The sequence below is a fragment of the Myodes glareolus genome, chromosome 22 (assembly GCF_982192425.1).
Source record: "Myodes glareolus chromosome 22, mMyoGla1.1, whole genome shotgun sequence".
Taxonomy (NCBI): Eukaryota; Metazoa; Chordata; class Mammalia; order Rodentia; family Cricetidae; genus Myodes; species Myodes glareolus.
The window spans coordinates 58,644,135-58,659,101 of NC_142047.1; the positions used below are offsets into that span (position 1 = coordinate 58,644,135).

General features: G+C 40.9%; 1 protein-coding gene across 1 annotated transcript in view; it reads right to left on the minus strand.

The window, feature by feature from the left end:
• Ccdc7 (coiled-coil domain containing 7) overlaps nt 1-14,967 on the minus strand; it is a 185,079-nt gene that overhangs the window by 32,406 nt on the left and 137,706 nt on the right. The window contains exons 43-47 of the mRNA XM_087900322.1: nt 14,509-14,580; nt 11,606-11,695; nt 9,499-9,594; nt 6,880-6,975; nt 2,022-2,117 (exon numbers count right to left, since the gene is read on the minus strand). Of these exons, the coding sequence (XP_087756448.1) occupies nt 2,022-2,117; nt 6,880-6,975; nt 9,499-9,594; nt 11,606-11,695; nt 14,509-14,580 (450 nt within the window). The remainder of the gene's footprint in view (nt 1-2,021; nt 2,118-6,879; nt 6,976-9,498; nt 9,595-11,605; nt 11,696-14,508; nt 14,581-14,967) is intronic.

A 14,967-nucleotide genomic window follows, 5' to 3' on the forward strand; every position in this document is an offset into this window, starting at 1 on the left:
CAATTGTGGACATAACCAGATAACTCCTTGTGGCTGCATTTGAGGCCAGCTCCATGAGAGGGAATATACCCCTGTTAATATACACATGGTCAAAAGCCTATTCCTGGGGAGGATGTGAACCAGAGGGCACAATACACTACCACCGCTTCTTTCAATAAGCATGTAAAAAAAATTTTAAGTTGAGACTAAGTCAAGTGTTTGTGTATTTTTCTTTTTTGACTGTGTGTTTTATGCCAACTGCCAATATAAAGCCAAGCCTGCTGCAGGCCTGTAAGTCTCCCCCACATTTTCGTCTGATATTTCTGCACTTTAGCTTTCATTTAATCAGCAACAAAAAGGACGTTGCTGTATGTTGAAGTGTCCGCGTATGAGAGGGCTCGAGCACCCTTCTGTTTGGGAATGTTCGGTTTTCCTGGCACCGTATGTGCTAGACCGCCATTCCCGCCTGAGTGATCTGGGTACCGTTGACTATGCTGGTGGGAGTGTCTTTCTGTCTGTGCCGTACCGTAGGCCTGTGTTGTCTGACAGCCAGCAGAACCATGCTGCTTTCATTGCTGTAGTTTGGTACTAGGTTCTGCAATGCTGAGATGCAGCCTTTCCTAGTTTGTTGCCAATATTTTTTCTTAATTTTATTTTTGAGATTATAATTCAACTACAATATTTATCATTATTAATAAATATTAAACATTTAGTTTAATATTTAATATTATTTAATTAATTTAATTATTTAATTTATTAAATATTAATATTAATATTATTTATTTTTTGTCTATTCCCTTCAACTGTCCTATATACCCCACCCTGCTCTCCCTCAAATGTTATTGTATGAACATGTTTATATATATATACATATATATTTCTAAATATAACCTGTTCAGGCTGGTAAGGCTATCTATCTGTATGTTTTTAGGGTTGACCATCAGACACTGGACAATGAGTTGGTGTACTCTTTTGGCTTTGACATTCTTTCAAGATTCTATATGATTTTTGAAATGGACTTCATTCCCTTTTTCTATGTGTATGTGTGTGCAGTATGTATATATATGGATGGGTTTGCACACAGGTGTTTGTGTGTACGTGTGCCTGAGGTGTTTGTGGAGATTCTTCTTTCTTCACTCCTGCACCTTGTTCATCGAGGCTATTGTGTCCATTGGTCAAACTCAGAGCCAGTTTGTGTGGCCAATCTCGAAGGCTGCACTGGGAAGCCAGTCTCTGCTTTGCAACCTGGAATTATCGTTGGTGCTGAGGATGCTGCATTTTACAAGGGTTTTTGGGAAATAAACTCTGTTTCTTTCTTGCATTGTAACTGGCTTAACTACAGAACCATCTCTGTAGCCCTCAAAATAGAATTCTCTAGCTCTGCTCTGTAACTTTAGAATTCTAGGGATTTTCTCAATCTGCAGGTCACTTTCTGTCCTACTGCCAAGTGACCAGTGTAGTTTAATCTTGCTGATATTTTGTATCCCTAAAATGTCTAGTGCTAAGAATCAGGAAATAGTTTTCTCACATAATTAGTGCCACAAATATTAACTACAACCATTCTAGAATGGATATATAGATATTCCATACAGTATCTATTGAAACTACATCCTGAATCCAACCACTCCAATCACACACTCTACTGTAGAGTCACAATGTGGCAGAAGAAAACTGTGTAATGATATTGATTGCACCATTGATTGCAGAAGTGTAAAGGTGATTAAAGAAGAAATTATTGAAAAACTGTCAAGTATAAAGTATGTCACTTTATAATGTCATGCTGAAAATTAAGGATGTGAGGCATGAAGGAAACACATCACTTTACCTGGGGTAGAGATAAGGCAGGATCCACACATAGGATCTGTTAGTGTGCAGAACCACAAAGCACGTCTCTATTTATAGGAGAAATACCGGAACACATTCTGTGCTAGTAAGATTCACTGTATACTGGAGGGGCCCAGAGGTTGAAAATACTGGTATATAGAAACAGTGGGGAAAGAACAGATTTGTTTCACGTGTCTGGATGGCAGTGGATTTTTTACCTTTAAGCAAATATCTCATTAAAGTGGAGGTTGACATGTGCAGGAGATTTGTCTCTTCACCAGCATTCTCATCTAAGTCACTGGGTTTACGTGGCTCTGAAAAGTGAGAAGAAAATCATTCAGTGGTTCTGGAAATACATCAGTGATGAAGCACACCTTCCTTCTGGCATTCGGGCACACAGTAAACAATCAGGAAAACACTGTCCTCTCAGCCTTGCCTCTTATCTGGTATTTTACTGAGGTTCATTACCCAGGTGCTTGTCAGACAACAGGAAGGACAGAGCTGGGGGCGGAGGTATTATAATGCAGCACTAGGGAGGCTGAGGCATGGAGAAGGTTGCCAGTCTGCGACATGCTGAGCGTGACTCTGGTCCTGCTGTATGCAGCACCTTTGCCTCAAATAACAAATAGAAATGCCATATACAAATGTTGGAGAAAGAACTTAAAAGGTACAATATGACAATATAAGAATCTTCAAGTGACTAAAATGCAGATTTTCAGATATAGTTCCATCTCTGAATACATTCATTTTCACCCCTGTGGTAGTGGACATTAAGTGCAAGAAGGAAGGGAGATAATAGGAAGTGTTACAGTGTATGTATTTGGACTACAAAGAAAATATAATATGGCTAAAAAGAAAATATAATAGATCAATGCCTGAAGCTGGTGGGAGAGCTGGCCCTGAAGTCATAAGAGCAGGAGTTGTCCTTGTCCCCCACCAGCTGCAACGCTCAGGAGAGCAGGTCCTGCACCTCACGGCACCCCGGGCAGTACGACAGAGCCAACCGTGTTGGCGGAGGTGTGGATGAGCCAGCCCCTAAGCTGTGGGCATGGGAGAGCTGTCCCCACTACTCTGCTCTCATGTGGAGACGTGGGTGGGGGAAAGATAGCCCCCCTACCCTTTGCCCCTTACTGCCTGTGACAGATGAGCAAGCCGACCCTGCCCTTATCAGCTGTGGCACTCAGAAAGTGGGCCCTACTCCTTGCCTTGACCACACAGTCGAGCTGACCCTGTTGGCAGAGGTGGGGGAGAGATAGACCTGGGGGCGTCAGAGTATTATATCTGGCCATGCCCTCCCCATTTCTTAGGTAGCCCTGAGAGGAAGATGCCCTCCCCTCTTAACTCTGCCACCTGTGGTGGGCCAGGGAATTGACCCTCTCCCTCACCAGTTGCCGCACTCGGGAATGTGAACCCCGAACCTCTCTTGGGCGGCACAGTGGAGGTGACCCTGTTGGCAGAGGTGCTCCTACGCTGTACCAGCTTGTCTTAGGGTTTCTATCGCGGTGACAAAACACCATAACCAAAAGCAGGTTGGGGATGAAAGGGTTTGTTCGACTTCCATTTCCACAGCACTGTTCACCATTGAAGGATGGGAACTCAAACAAGGTAGGATCTTAGAGGCAGGAGCTGATGCAGAGGCCATGAAAGGGTACTCTTTACTGGCTTGCTCTCCATGGCTTGCTGAGTGTACTCTGTTACTACTCAGAACTACCAGCTCAGGGATGGCACTGTCAAAAATGGGCTGGGCTATCCCCCCATTGATCACTAATTAAGAAAATGCCTTACAGCTGGATCGTATGGAGGCACGTTCTCAATTGTGGTTCTCTAGTTGGTGTCAACATAAAAACCAGCCAGAGTGGTCTATCGCTAAGTTTGTGAAGGAGAAAATTGCCTATGAGAATACTTCTCAGTTTTGCTTACATTTTAATCTATCATTACATCTTTGGCTAGGAATCCTTATCAGTTTTGAGTGATAGATTTTCTCCCATCTGTTTCTGCTTTTCCTTATTTTATCGACTTCTTATTTACATCATTCCTTATCTATTAAATGAGGAATGATACTGACATTTATATCGGTCAGGGTTTTCTAGAGGAACGGAAATTATAGAATGAATCTCTCTCTCTCTCTCTCTCTCTCTCTCTCTCTATATATATATATATATATATATATATATATATACACACACACACCTGTATCTATCATCTATCTATCTATCTATCTATCTATCTATCTATCTATCTATCTATCTATCGGATTTATAAGAATGGCTTATAGGCTGTGGTCCTGTGGTCCAGCTAGCCCAACAGTGGCTGTCTATCAACAGAAGGTCCAAGAATCCAGCAGTTGTTCAGTCCATGACGTTGGATGTCTCATCTGATCTTCAGTATATGCTGGAATCTCAAAGAAGTAGGCTATAATGCCACTAAAAGAACAGACCTGCTGGTGAGAGCAGGAGCAAGCAGGCAAAGAAAGAGCAAGCCTTGCTCTTCCACCTTTTTTTTTTTTTTTTTTTTTTTAAAGAGGCTGCCAACAGCTGTGGCCTAGATTAAAGGTGTATCAGGCCACCTCAAAGATCTGGATTAGAAGTGGATCTTCCCACTTCAAATTCTTTAATTAAGATGTGCTCAGTCATTTGGGTTTTAGTTTATTTCAGATGTAGTCCAACCAAAAATGGCTATCATAAAATTCATGTATAAAATTTAATTTTTAGCTTTAGTTTTAAATGTTATATATATGCATATATATGAATGAATGCTGTGTTATGGTTGTAGCTACCTGTGTGCCGTTATCACACTTCCTGTCATTACATGCCTCATCTTTTCCCAATTCATCCCTCAGTGGCTACAACATTAGAGAAAATACACGTTTTCCTTCTGTAAACCTTAATAGTCATTAGATCATCAAAAGGGATGGAGCCCCATTGGGAACACCTTTGTTCTTGAAGGGGAGTTGAAAGGCCCAATCCTGTCTAGCATCCATTGCTACTGTGTGTTCATGGTTGCAACAGCGATGTTCTGCCTTCATGATGCCTATCTTCCTCCTCACAAATTCCTTCTGTCATCTCTTTTCAATGTTTCTTGGACCATTTGGTTAGGATGATGCAGATAGCCCAGTAAGTTGTTTGCCAGAGAGGTCTAGTCATTTCGTGTTTACTCTGGATTTGCTGTTAATACCCTATCGGTGAGTAAACCACACAGTTTTGTTCCAGCACAGAGAGATAGCAAGGTGTTCACAGCTCTTGAATGTGAAATGCAAGCACCTGTGAAGAAAATGTATTAATGGTCTAACCTGGATGTGTAACGTGTAAGTCACAACACTGAATAAGCATGTAAGGCTTTTTTATTCATCCAATAGTGGCATGTTTAATTGGGGAAAAAAAACCCCAAACTGCTTGAGATTACATTTGGGGCAAGCTCCATGAGAAGGAGCACACCTGCGGCAGGACACACATGGCCGAAATTCTATCCCTGGGGAGGACATGAACCCAAGGGGTTAATATGCTACCACTGTTTCTTTAAATGAAAATGTATCAAAACTTTAACTCCTTTGAAGCACATTTTGTCTGTTGTTCTCTTTTGGTGGTGTGTTTTACTCCAATGACCAAATACAAGTTCAACTCTAGTATCCTGTAGGTGTTGCTACAGTTTCTTCTAATATTTTTCCCTTTGAGTTTTCATTGGTAAGTATTCTGGTTTATGCTGAAGTATTTTTTGCATATGTTTAGGCTAAGATCTCAGGCTCATGTCTGTTTGGGGATATTCAGTTTTCTCCGCACATAGATACCACATTGCCATTTCCCACTGAGTAATCTGGGTGCCTTTGGCCATGCAGGTGGGAGTTCACTTCCAGGTTCTCGCTTTTCACTGGCCTGCCCTTGTATATCTGTCATTAGAACCATCATGCGTTCATCTCTATAATCTGATATGAAGTTCTGAGTTTGTGATGTGTGACTTCTTAAAGTTTGTTCATGGTTATTTTGGCTTTGACATCTTTTCAAGATTCTATATGGTCTTCAAATGGACTTCTTTTCTCCGATTCAATGTGTGTGTTGTGTGTGTCACCTGCTTATGTCTATGTGTTTTTTGTGTAGGTGTTTTTGGCCACACTCAAATGTGTGTGTGTGTGTGTGTGTGTGTGTGTGTGTGTGTGTAGAGTTTTCTTCTGTCACTCCTCTGTCTTATTCACTGAGGCAGTGTCTACTGAAGAAACTCAGCACTTACCCATATGGCTAAATCTAAATAGCTGTCTTGCATTGAGGATCCAGTGTCTGCCTTGCAACTTGGAATTAGAAGTAGGCAGTCATGTGCATCCTGAATTTCACATGTGTTTGACCTGGTTGCTAGTCCTCTTCCTTGTATTGGAAGTCCTTTAACTGCTGAGCCAACTCTGTAGTTCCTAAAATGGACTTTCCTAGTTCTTCAGCATATCTTTGTGATTCTAGGGTTTTCCCCAGTGTCATTTTATGCCCTATTGCCAATTTATTTATATAATTTCATCTCATTAATGTTTTCAATCCATAAAAAGTTGAGTGCTAAGAACCAGGAAATAGTTTTCTCAAACAATTACTGTCATAACTTAACTATAATCATTCTAGAATGAATAAGTAAATATTCCAATTACAGAATCTACTGAATTAAACACATATATGTCCTCAGTCAACAATTCTACTCACATGTTTAACTTTCTAGATGTAAAGTAACACAATATAATGTGTAATGGTTTTGATCACGCTGTTGATTGTAGTCACAAGGTGATTTAAATAGAAAGTATTAAGTGTGGTACCTTCATACTTTAGAACATCTCACCGAATATTAGAGGTGTGAGAGATGAAGGAACCCATCAATGTATCTGGGTCAGATGTAACGGGCTTGGATGCCCAGGACTCTCTTACTGTGCAGAACTACAGAGTCTTCTGCGTGGGTGTCTAGCTACAGAAAAAGCACAGGAACAACTAGGGTACTCACAGTATTTACTATATGGTGAAAGAGCCCACAGGTTGAAGATGGCGGTAAATAGAAGCAATGGGATAATACAGAGGTTTATTACCTACATCTTTATGGCAGTGACTCCTTTACCTTTCAGCTCATTTATTGTAGCAGCCAAATTTGGTATCTGCAGATCAGTTTCAACTTCATCATATCCCTTCTCTAAATTTGTCGTTTTAGATGTCTCTGAAATATAAAAACAACTTCATGTGATGGTAGTTAAATATTACAATTTCTGAAGCACAGCTGTCTTTCCAGCTACTGAAGCAGAGTGGTTTAGCAAGCACACATGAACTTTGTCTTATTTTGTCTTGCCTGGTAGCTGAGAGTATATAAAAGTGTGCTGCAAGGGTATGGGTCAGATAGGAGGAAAGAGAAAGCTGGGAGAGGTTTTCCACATCTATACTCTGAGCACTTGGGAGGCCAAGGCAGGTCAATGGGTATCTTCCTGCCAGTCTCTCTATATTAGAGAGTGACTGGCATTGTTGTATGTATCACTCCTGTAGCAAATAACAGTTGGAATGCTATATACAAATGAAAAGAGATATCTTGATTGAGGGAGCCATTAAAGGGCTATCAAGAAACATGGAACTAGGGAAATGCCCAGGAATTCACAAAGATGACCTCAGTTAAAGCTCTAAGCAACAGTGGAGAAGACGTGTAAACTGGCCTTCCCCTATAATCAGATTGGTGACTCCCTTAATTGTCATCATAGACCCTTCATCCAGCCAGCTGATGGAAGCAGATACAGAGATCCACAGCAAAGCACTGGGCTGATGCTGTGGGACAATGGTCTTGTGCCCTGTAAAGATTTGTCGCTTTTATTGGTTTAATAAAATGCGGATTGGCCAGTAGCCAGGCAGGAAGTATAGGCGGGGCAACCAGAACAGGAGAATTCTGGGAAAAGGAAAGGCTCAGTCTGCAGTCATCACCCAGACCAGAGGAAGCAAGATGAGAATGCCTCACTGATAATAGGTACCAAGCCATGTGGCTAACACAGACAAGAAATATGGGTTAATGTGAGAATTTGTTAATAAGAAGCCTGAGCTAACAGGCCAACAGGTTTATAATTAATGTAATCCTCTATGTGTTTCTTTTGGGACTGAACAGCTGCAGGACCTGGCAGGACAGAAACCTCTGTCAACAGGCCAAGCTACCAGAGACCAGTCCAAGAGAGGGAGGATCAATAATATGAACATAGGGGTCAAGACCATGATGGTGACACTCATAGGAACAGCTGACCTGAGCTAGTACAAGCTCACTGACTATGGACTAATAGCAGGGCAAGATGCATAAGGCCAAATTAGTCCCACTGAGTGTGGGGGGCAGTTGTGAGGCTTGGGCGGTCTGTGAGACCATTGGGGGTGAGACCAGAATTTATCCCTTATGCTTGAACTGGCATCTAGGAGCACATTCTCTTTGGAAGGACACCTTCCTCAGCCTAGATATAGTGGGGAGGGCCTTGGTCTGACCTCAAAGTGAAGTGTCAGATTTTATTGACTCCCCACAGGAAGCCTTACCCTTTCTGAGGAGTGGAGGGATGGTGGGGTGGTGAAAAGATGGGGCAGGAGGAGGGGAGAGTGTGGGAATGGGAATAGCTATGTAAAATGAGAAAAGATTGTATTAAAAATTCTTAATAAAAAAGGGGAAAAAACAAATGTCACAGAGAAAATGTTGAAAAATAATAGGACAATAATAATAACCATGATTGACTGAAATAAAAAATTCAGCATGTAACAATATATATACCCATCTGCTCATGTGCGCTCAATTTCATAAAACAAGTACTACTCTATGTAAGATTACAGATTAACCCCAGAATAGTAACCATGGGTAACTTCAACATCAACTTGAAACATTAGGTGTGTCACCTGAGAAGCAGTAGAGACATGCGACATTAGAAATTAAATGGACCGAACAGACATCTAGAGGATATTTTGGCAAAACTCTAAAGAATACACATTGTTGTAATCAGACCATGAAGCTTTCCCCAGAATTATCAACACATTAGGAGACAAAGTAAGTCTCAACAAATATAGAAGAACTGAGATAATGCCTTGAACTGTATCTGACCATGACAATTGTATCTGACCATGACAGAATAAAGCTAGGCATGGACTGCAAGAGAAACTACAGAAACTCAGAGACCAAACAACGCACTATTGAATGGTGAGTGAGTCAATGAAGAGCCTCGTAGTTGCTTTGATACGGGAGGGTGGGGGGTGGCGTGGAGTTTTTGATGCTACAACTATTAATTATGGTCACTCTGCAAATTATTTGTTAGTACTTATGAAAATTAAAGGCATGCGTGTTCCAAATCCAGCGACCCCCTCACATACTCTACTGTATAGAGCAGGAGAATAGCAATGTGTTAGGACACCATAGTCGCCACAACAGAAATGCAAGGACAACATAAAGAGAAAGTCTACACAAATGCTGTTTCTCCATTTTGGAGCAGCATGCAAGCACGCTGAAGGGACAGTTCACCTTGGTTAGAGGTAAGGTGGCTCTGTGCGCAGGATCCTACTATTGTACACAAACAGAAAGCCCCGCAACAGGGGTCGCTGCACAGGAGAAGCATGGAAGGCAAGCTGGGCTTATAAAATTGGCCGTCTGAAGGGGTTCACGGGTTTGAGAATTTGGGTCAATAGGAAACCATAGGAAAGGAATATTTGAATTCACACGTCTGTTTTACAGCGTTCCCTTTACCTTTGGTCTTACGTTTCCTTATAGCAGACATGGACATGTACACAGCACTGGAACGTTGACTGACTTCATCGTAGAAATGAGTCGTTTTAGACAGCTCTGAAAAATGAGAACAGCGTCATTCAGCGACAATAGAAATAAACTATTTTTGAGCACAGTTTCCTCCAACTATTGACACAGAGCGATTGACAAGTCCTTCCAGACTCAGTCTGATGTATCCATGCCTGGCAGACGATATTTCATAAATGTGTATTGTAAGAGTGCAAGTCAGGGAACTAATAAGAGAAGCAGGAGGGCCTGGCCTGTAGTCACCCCGTTTCTTCTTGACATTTTTGGTTTTTTCTTTCTCTTTTTTTCTCTTCCTTTCATTTCCTCTTTATTTTACTTTTATGGTATTAAGGATTGAATACAATTCCTTGCATATGCTGGTTGAGAGCTACACAAATGAGCTACAATTAATTAATTAATTAATTAATTAATTAATTCTTTTGATGGGATGGGGTCTCATGGCCAGACTAGACTTGAACTCTGGGTATTATCAAAGCTGACTTGAAATTGTGATTTTCCTGCAGGACTCTCTGTAGATTCCTGAGGGATCTACAGGGACAGCTATGTAACCCAGAACCAGCCAGTTTTTCTTCCATGTCTCTCTTGGCCCCCCTTCCTGGAAATATCACCCCATGTGTGTGAAGCCTTTTTCTCATTCTGGTTTTGAGCTGAACTTCTCTAATGAGAGGAGACATTCCTATGTTCCTGTAGGTATATAAAACCTTCTCAGGAAGAGCGTTTCTTAGAACATTTCCCATGTGTGTTTTTTTTTGTTTTTGTTTTTGTTTTTGTGAGTTTTGATGTGGCTGAGCCGCAGACCATTGTTAGTCTATCATTGGAAGGTAATTCTTTATGGAACCCAGATAGGGAAATATGTCCCTTTATTTGGATAGCCCTTTTACTTTATTGATATTACCCCATTTTTGTTACCTTTTAAAAGCTACCAAATACAAAATTTAATCCTCCCTGACATGACCAAATTTTAAAATCTGATGAATCCAAATTTGCCAATATTATTTTTGATGCTAATCCGTTTTATATTGTCAAAACGAGCATCTTATTGGCTATGCCTGCTTGTCCCCATATTTTTGCAGGCGACTCTAACTTGTAAGGTTTGCCTTCAAGTTGATTTATGTTTTGAAAGCGGTTTAGCTTGTGAAACCCTTTCATGCTGCTGTTTGTGGATATACAGGCTTCCCTGGACCATGTGTGGATCTCTCCAGCATGGCTCTGGTCTCTGTGCCCCCTGTATGCATTTGAGAACTGCAATGCCCTCACTGCTGTGGGTTGGTCGTATGCTCTAAGGTTATTAAGTATTATTTTGTTTTCTTACATATTTACAAGGATTCTGTGTGAATGTTAAATGGGCTTTCTATGTATGCAAAAATACCTTTTGCATCCCAGGGACTTCTCTAGAGTTTTTTAAAATCCATTTCCTAGTATGGACATTTAACAATTAAATTTGTGCTTATGTTTTTTTTTTCCCCACACAAAGTTTGTTTCTCGATGTGACACTTAGAATTGAGTTTTTAATTTATTCTCTGGCTGAATTATATTAATTGTAAATTATTTGTCAATATGAATTAAATTTAAAAGCACACATGTATTTTCCCCACAAATCACATTACACAGTCTATCGTATAGAAACATTAGTGAAATAAGACAATTGCACACGACAGCTACTGAAGCACTGATTATTGACCCCTGCGATAAACACTGAAGACTTAAAGTGTAAGAAGGCATTAAAGTGGCTGCTGGGTAAGTTACCGCACATTCTCCTTTTAGAGCATCGTGCAAAAAAGAACGATGTGAGGGATGAAAGAAGTCTATCCATTTACCTGAGTCAAGGCAAGTAGGGCTTACTTACGCACAGGATGCCAAACTTTACAGAGCCACATCCTCGCACAAGCACATGCATGCACTCTCAAGAATCATGGGACATACTGTGTTCACAATACTGTCTGTTGGGCCCACAGGTTTGAAGGCGGATATTCGTAAAAAGCACCAGCATGAATGGTACGGAGTTCTCTCCCACACATCTGTAGTCTCACAACTCCGTTACCTGCAGTGAGGTGTTTGTTTGTGGCAGAGGTCGAACCACGCAAATTATAGTAAACTATGGCATCTTCGTCATTTAAGTTCACAGGTTGCTCTGGAAAATGAGAACAATCTCAATAAATTACATCAGAAGTAAAGTCATTTCAATTTTTTAAAAAGTTAAAATAAATCCTAATTCCCTTCTGAAGTCGTTCACTCATTTTTAGTTATTCTAGATGCTGCAGCTTAGCCAGCACAAATCAAGTCTTTCAGCTTTTTCTTACCCTAGCTGTTTGTGTATGTTATAATAGCACTCTATAAGGGTGTCTGTTGAGGAACAAAGAATTAACACAAAGCTGGCTAACTACTCAGTGCTAGTGAAGCCGTGTTTACTGGAGAAGAATCTTAAGGCTCTAAATTACTTACTAGGCCCTATTAGCCCACAGATAAGCAGCTAAGTGTGGCTTTCATCCCCAGTCAAGGAAACTTCTCTTTGTCACAGAGACTACTGCAGGAAACCACAACCAATCAAAACGCAAGAGCATGGAGCCCAAGCCCAATGGCGACAAAGAGCTCTCACACCTAAGGCACAAGGGACATTGCAGAAGAAGGGGTGAAAAGATTGTAAGAACCGGAGAGGTCAGGGAGTTTGCTGTGAGACTATGTCACCCAGGAACATCAGAAACTAGACACCCATAAAGTCTCACCAACACGACTGCTCAAACGTGAGATGAACAAGGACGAAACCAAAGAACATGCCAAAGTTGACAAGAAAAACCCATGGGGCCTCAAGCCTATACAAGAAACCACAGGCATTCAGGTAAAGACAGGAGCATGAGAGTTAGTCCTCCCCAGAGATGAACACACCCTTTGGTGGTCCAGTGCCAAATGGTCATCCTTGAAAACCTACAAACAATTAACATTATATAGACTAAACAGGTTATATTTAGGAATATCTATGCATATAAAATACATATACGTATTCAATAGCAATTAATGACTAAAGAGGCCATGGATTTGAAGGAGACCTGGGAGGGGCATGTGGGAGGTCTTGGAGAAACCGGAGGGAAGGGAGAAATGTTACATTTAAATTACAATCTCAATAATATACGACAACAAAAATAAATATAGTAGACACACTCACAGTCTTTGCTATACATTGCCTCTTATATTACTTCTTAGGATATCATCTAAGGTGTTTAATGCTCCCACTTCCTCATCTACACATGGAAATGATAGCAGTGCCGTTACCCAGAGTGGATAAAGATTTAAATATTGAAACGATGGAAAATACTCAGATCAGGACATAGAATTTCACAAGTGGTTAGTAAATGTTGGCTATTATTACTGGGGAACATGACATTTATTCCTTGCTTGCTGTTTTACCTGTGCTATTCTCTGACATGGGAGCTGGATCTTAACACAATGGCATTTTATTCCACTAAATACCCGTGATGGACTCTCAGAGATTTCAGTTGTAGTTATGCTTGACATGTGTCAAGGGGCAACTTTGGCTGCCATGTAGGAAGCACTACTAGCGATGTATTTCAGTAAAAATAATATCTTCAAAGCTACTGCTCTGCTAGAAAACTTAAGGAAATCTTATTTGAAGGATTTAGTTTTTTTCTTTTAAAAGGATATGGCAATTCTGAACACATATGCAACAAATACAGGCATACCCAATTTCATAAAACAAATACTACTAAATGAAAAATCACAAGTGAATTCTAATACAGCAATAGTGGGTGACTTCAACGCTCACTCTTACCATTAGACATATTGACTGGACACACAAAAGAAATCAACACTAAGCTGGGTGTGGTGGCGCATGCCTTTAATCCTATGGTCCAGGAAGTGGCGGAAAGTGAATCTCACAGAGTGGATCTCTGTGAGTTCAAGGTCAGTCTGCTATACTTAGTGAGTTTCAGAGCAGTCAGGGCTACACAGAGAGACCTTGTCGTGGAAAAAAACCAATAAGCAACATCAACACACTTTAGTTAAATAACATCATAAAGTAAATGAACTAGAAGACCAAAACAGTAAAGAATATATATTGTTATAATCAGCCATGAAGCTTTCACCAGAATTGTCAACACATTAGAAAATGAAGTAAGTCTCAACAGATAGGGGAAAATTGAGATAACATCCTGTATTCTATCTAACCACAATGGAGTATAACTAGATATCAACAGTAACTCTTACTACAGAAACGCATGGAGACTAAACAACACACTACTGAATTCTGGGTGGCTCACAGAAACATCTTATAGTAGCTTTGATACTTGGATATAGTTTTCATGCTCTTATTGCCACAGCTACTAATTACAGTCATCCGACAAAGTATTTGTGAGTACCTATGAAAATTAAAAGCACGCATGCTCTTAATCCAGCCACCCTACTCGCACACTCAATTGTATAAAGTAGTACAGTAACATTGGGAGCTCTCTTGGTTGCAGTTGCAACAACATAAATGTTAGGGTTCCATAAGGAGGAATGATAATGAAGGGTTATGTTTTTTCATTAGGAACATAACATTAGAAGCTCAAGCTGTGACATGAAGGAAATCCACCAGTTCACCAGAGTTAGAAGTCAGGGAATCTACACCCAGGATCCTACCACTGCACAGGAAGACAAAGCCCTCCGCACAGGCTTGGAACACAATTCAGCTGCTTGCTGGAAAAAGGACTCACGGGTTTGGATATTCCAGAAAACAGTAACAATGGGAAAGGATTTTTTTTTTTGAGACAGGGTTTCCTGTAGCTTTGGAGCCTTTCCTGGAGTTTGCTCTGTAGACCAGGCTGGCCTCGCGCTCACAGAGATCCACCTGCCTTTGCTTCCCGAGTGCTGGGATTAAAGGCGTGCATCATCACTGCCCAATGGGAACGAAATGTTCTAATTCACACATATGTACTACAACATCTCCTTTACCTTCAGTCCCAAGTTTCTTTGCAGCAGACCTTGACTTTCTCAGGTTATTTGAAAGTGAAGTTTTAGACAGCTCTGAAAAAATGAAGACAAAATCATTCTGCAGCGATGGAAACAAACTATTTTTGAGCACAGCTTCCTCCAGCTATTGACACAGAGTGCTGCCAAGCACCAGTAGACTCTGCCCGATTTATCCTTGCCTGGCAGATGCAATTTTATAAACATGCATTCAGGGATCTAAGAGAGCAGCGGGATGCCCCGCAGGCTTGCAGTCACGCGGTGCGTCTACTGCCTACTTCTTGACACCCTTGAAATTATCGTTTTCTCCCTTCTCTCTTTTCCGTCTCCACTTCCCTTCCTTTCCTCTTTTTGTGGTACTGAGGACTGAACATAACTCCCTGTGTATGCTGGTTGAGAGTTTCACGACGGAGGCTCCCTCCATCCCCAACATTCTACACACTT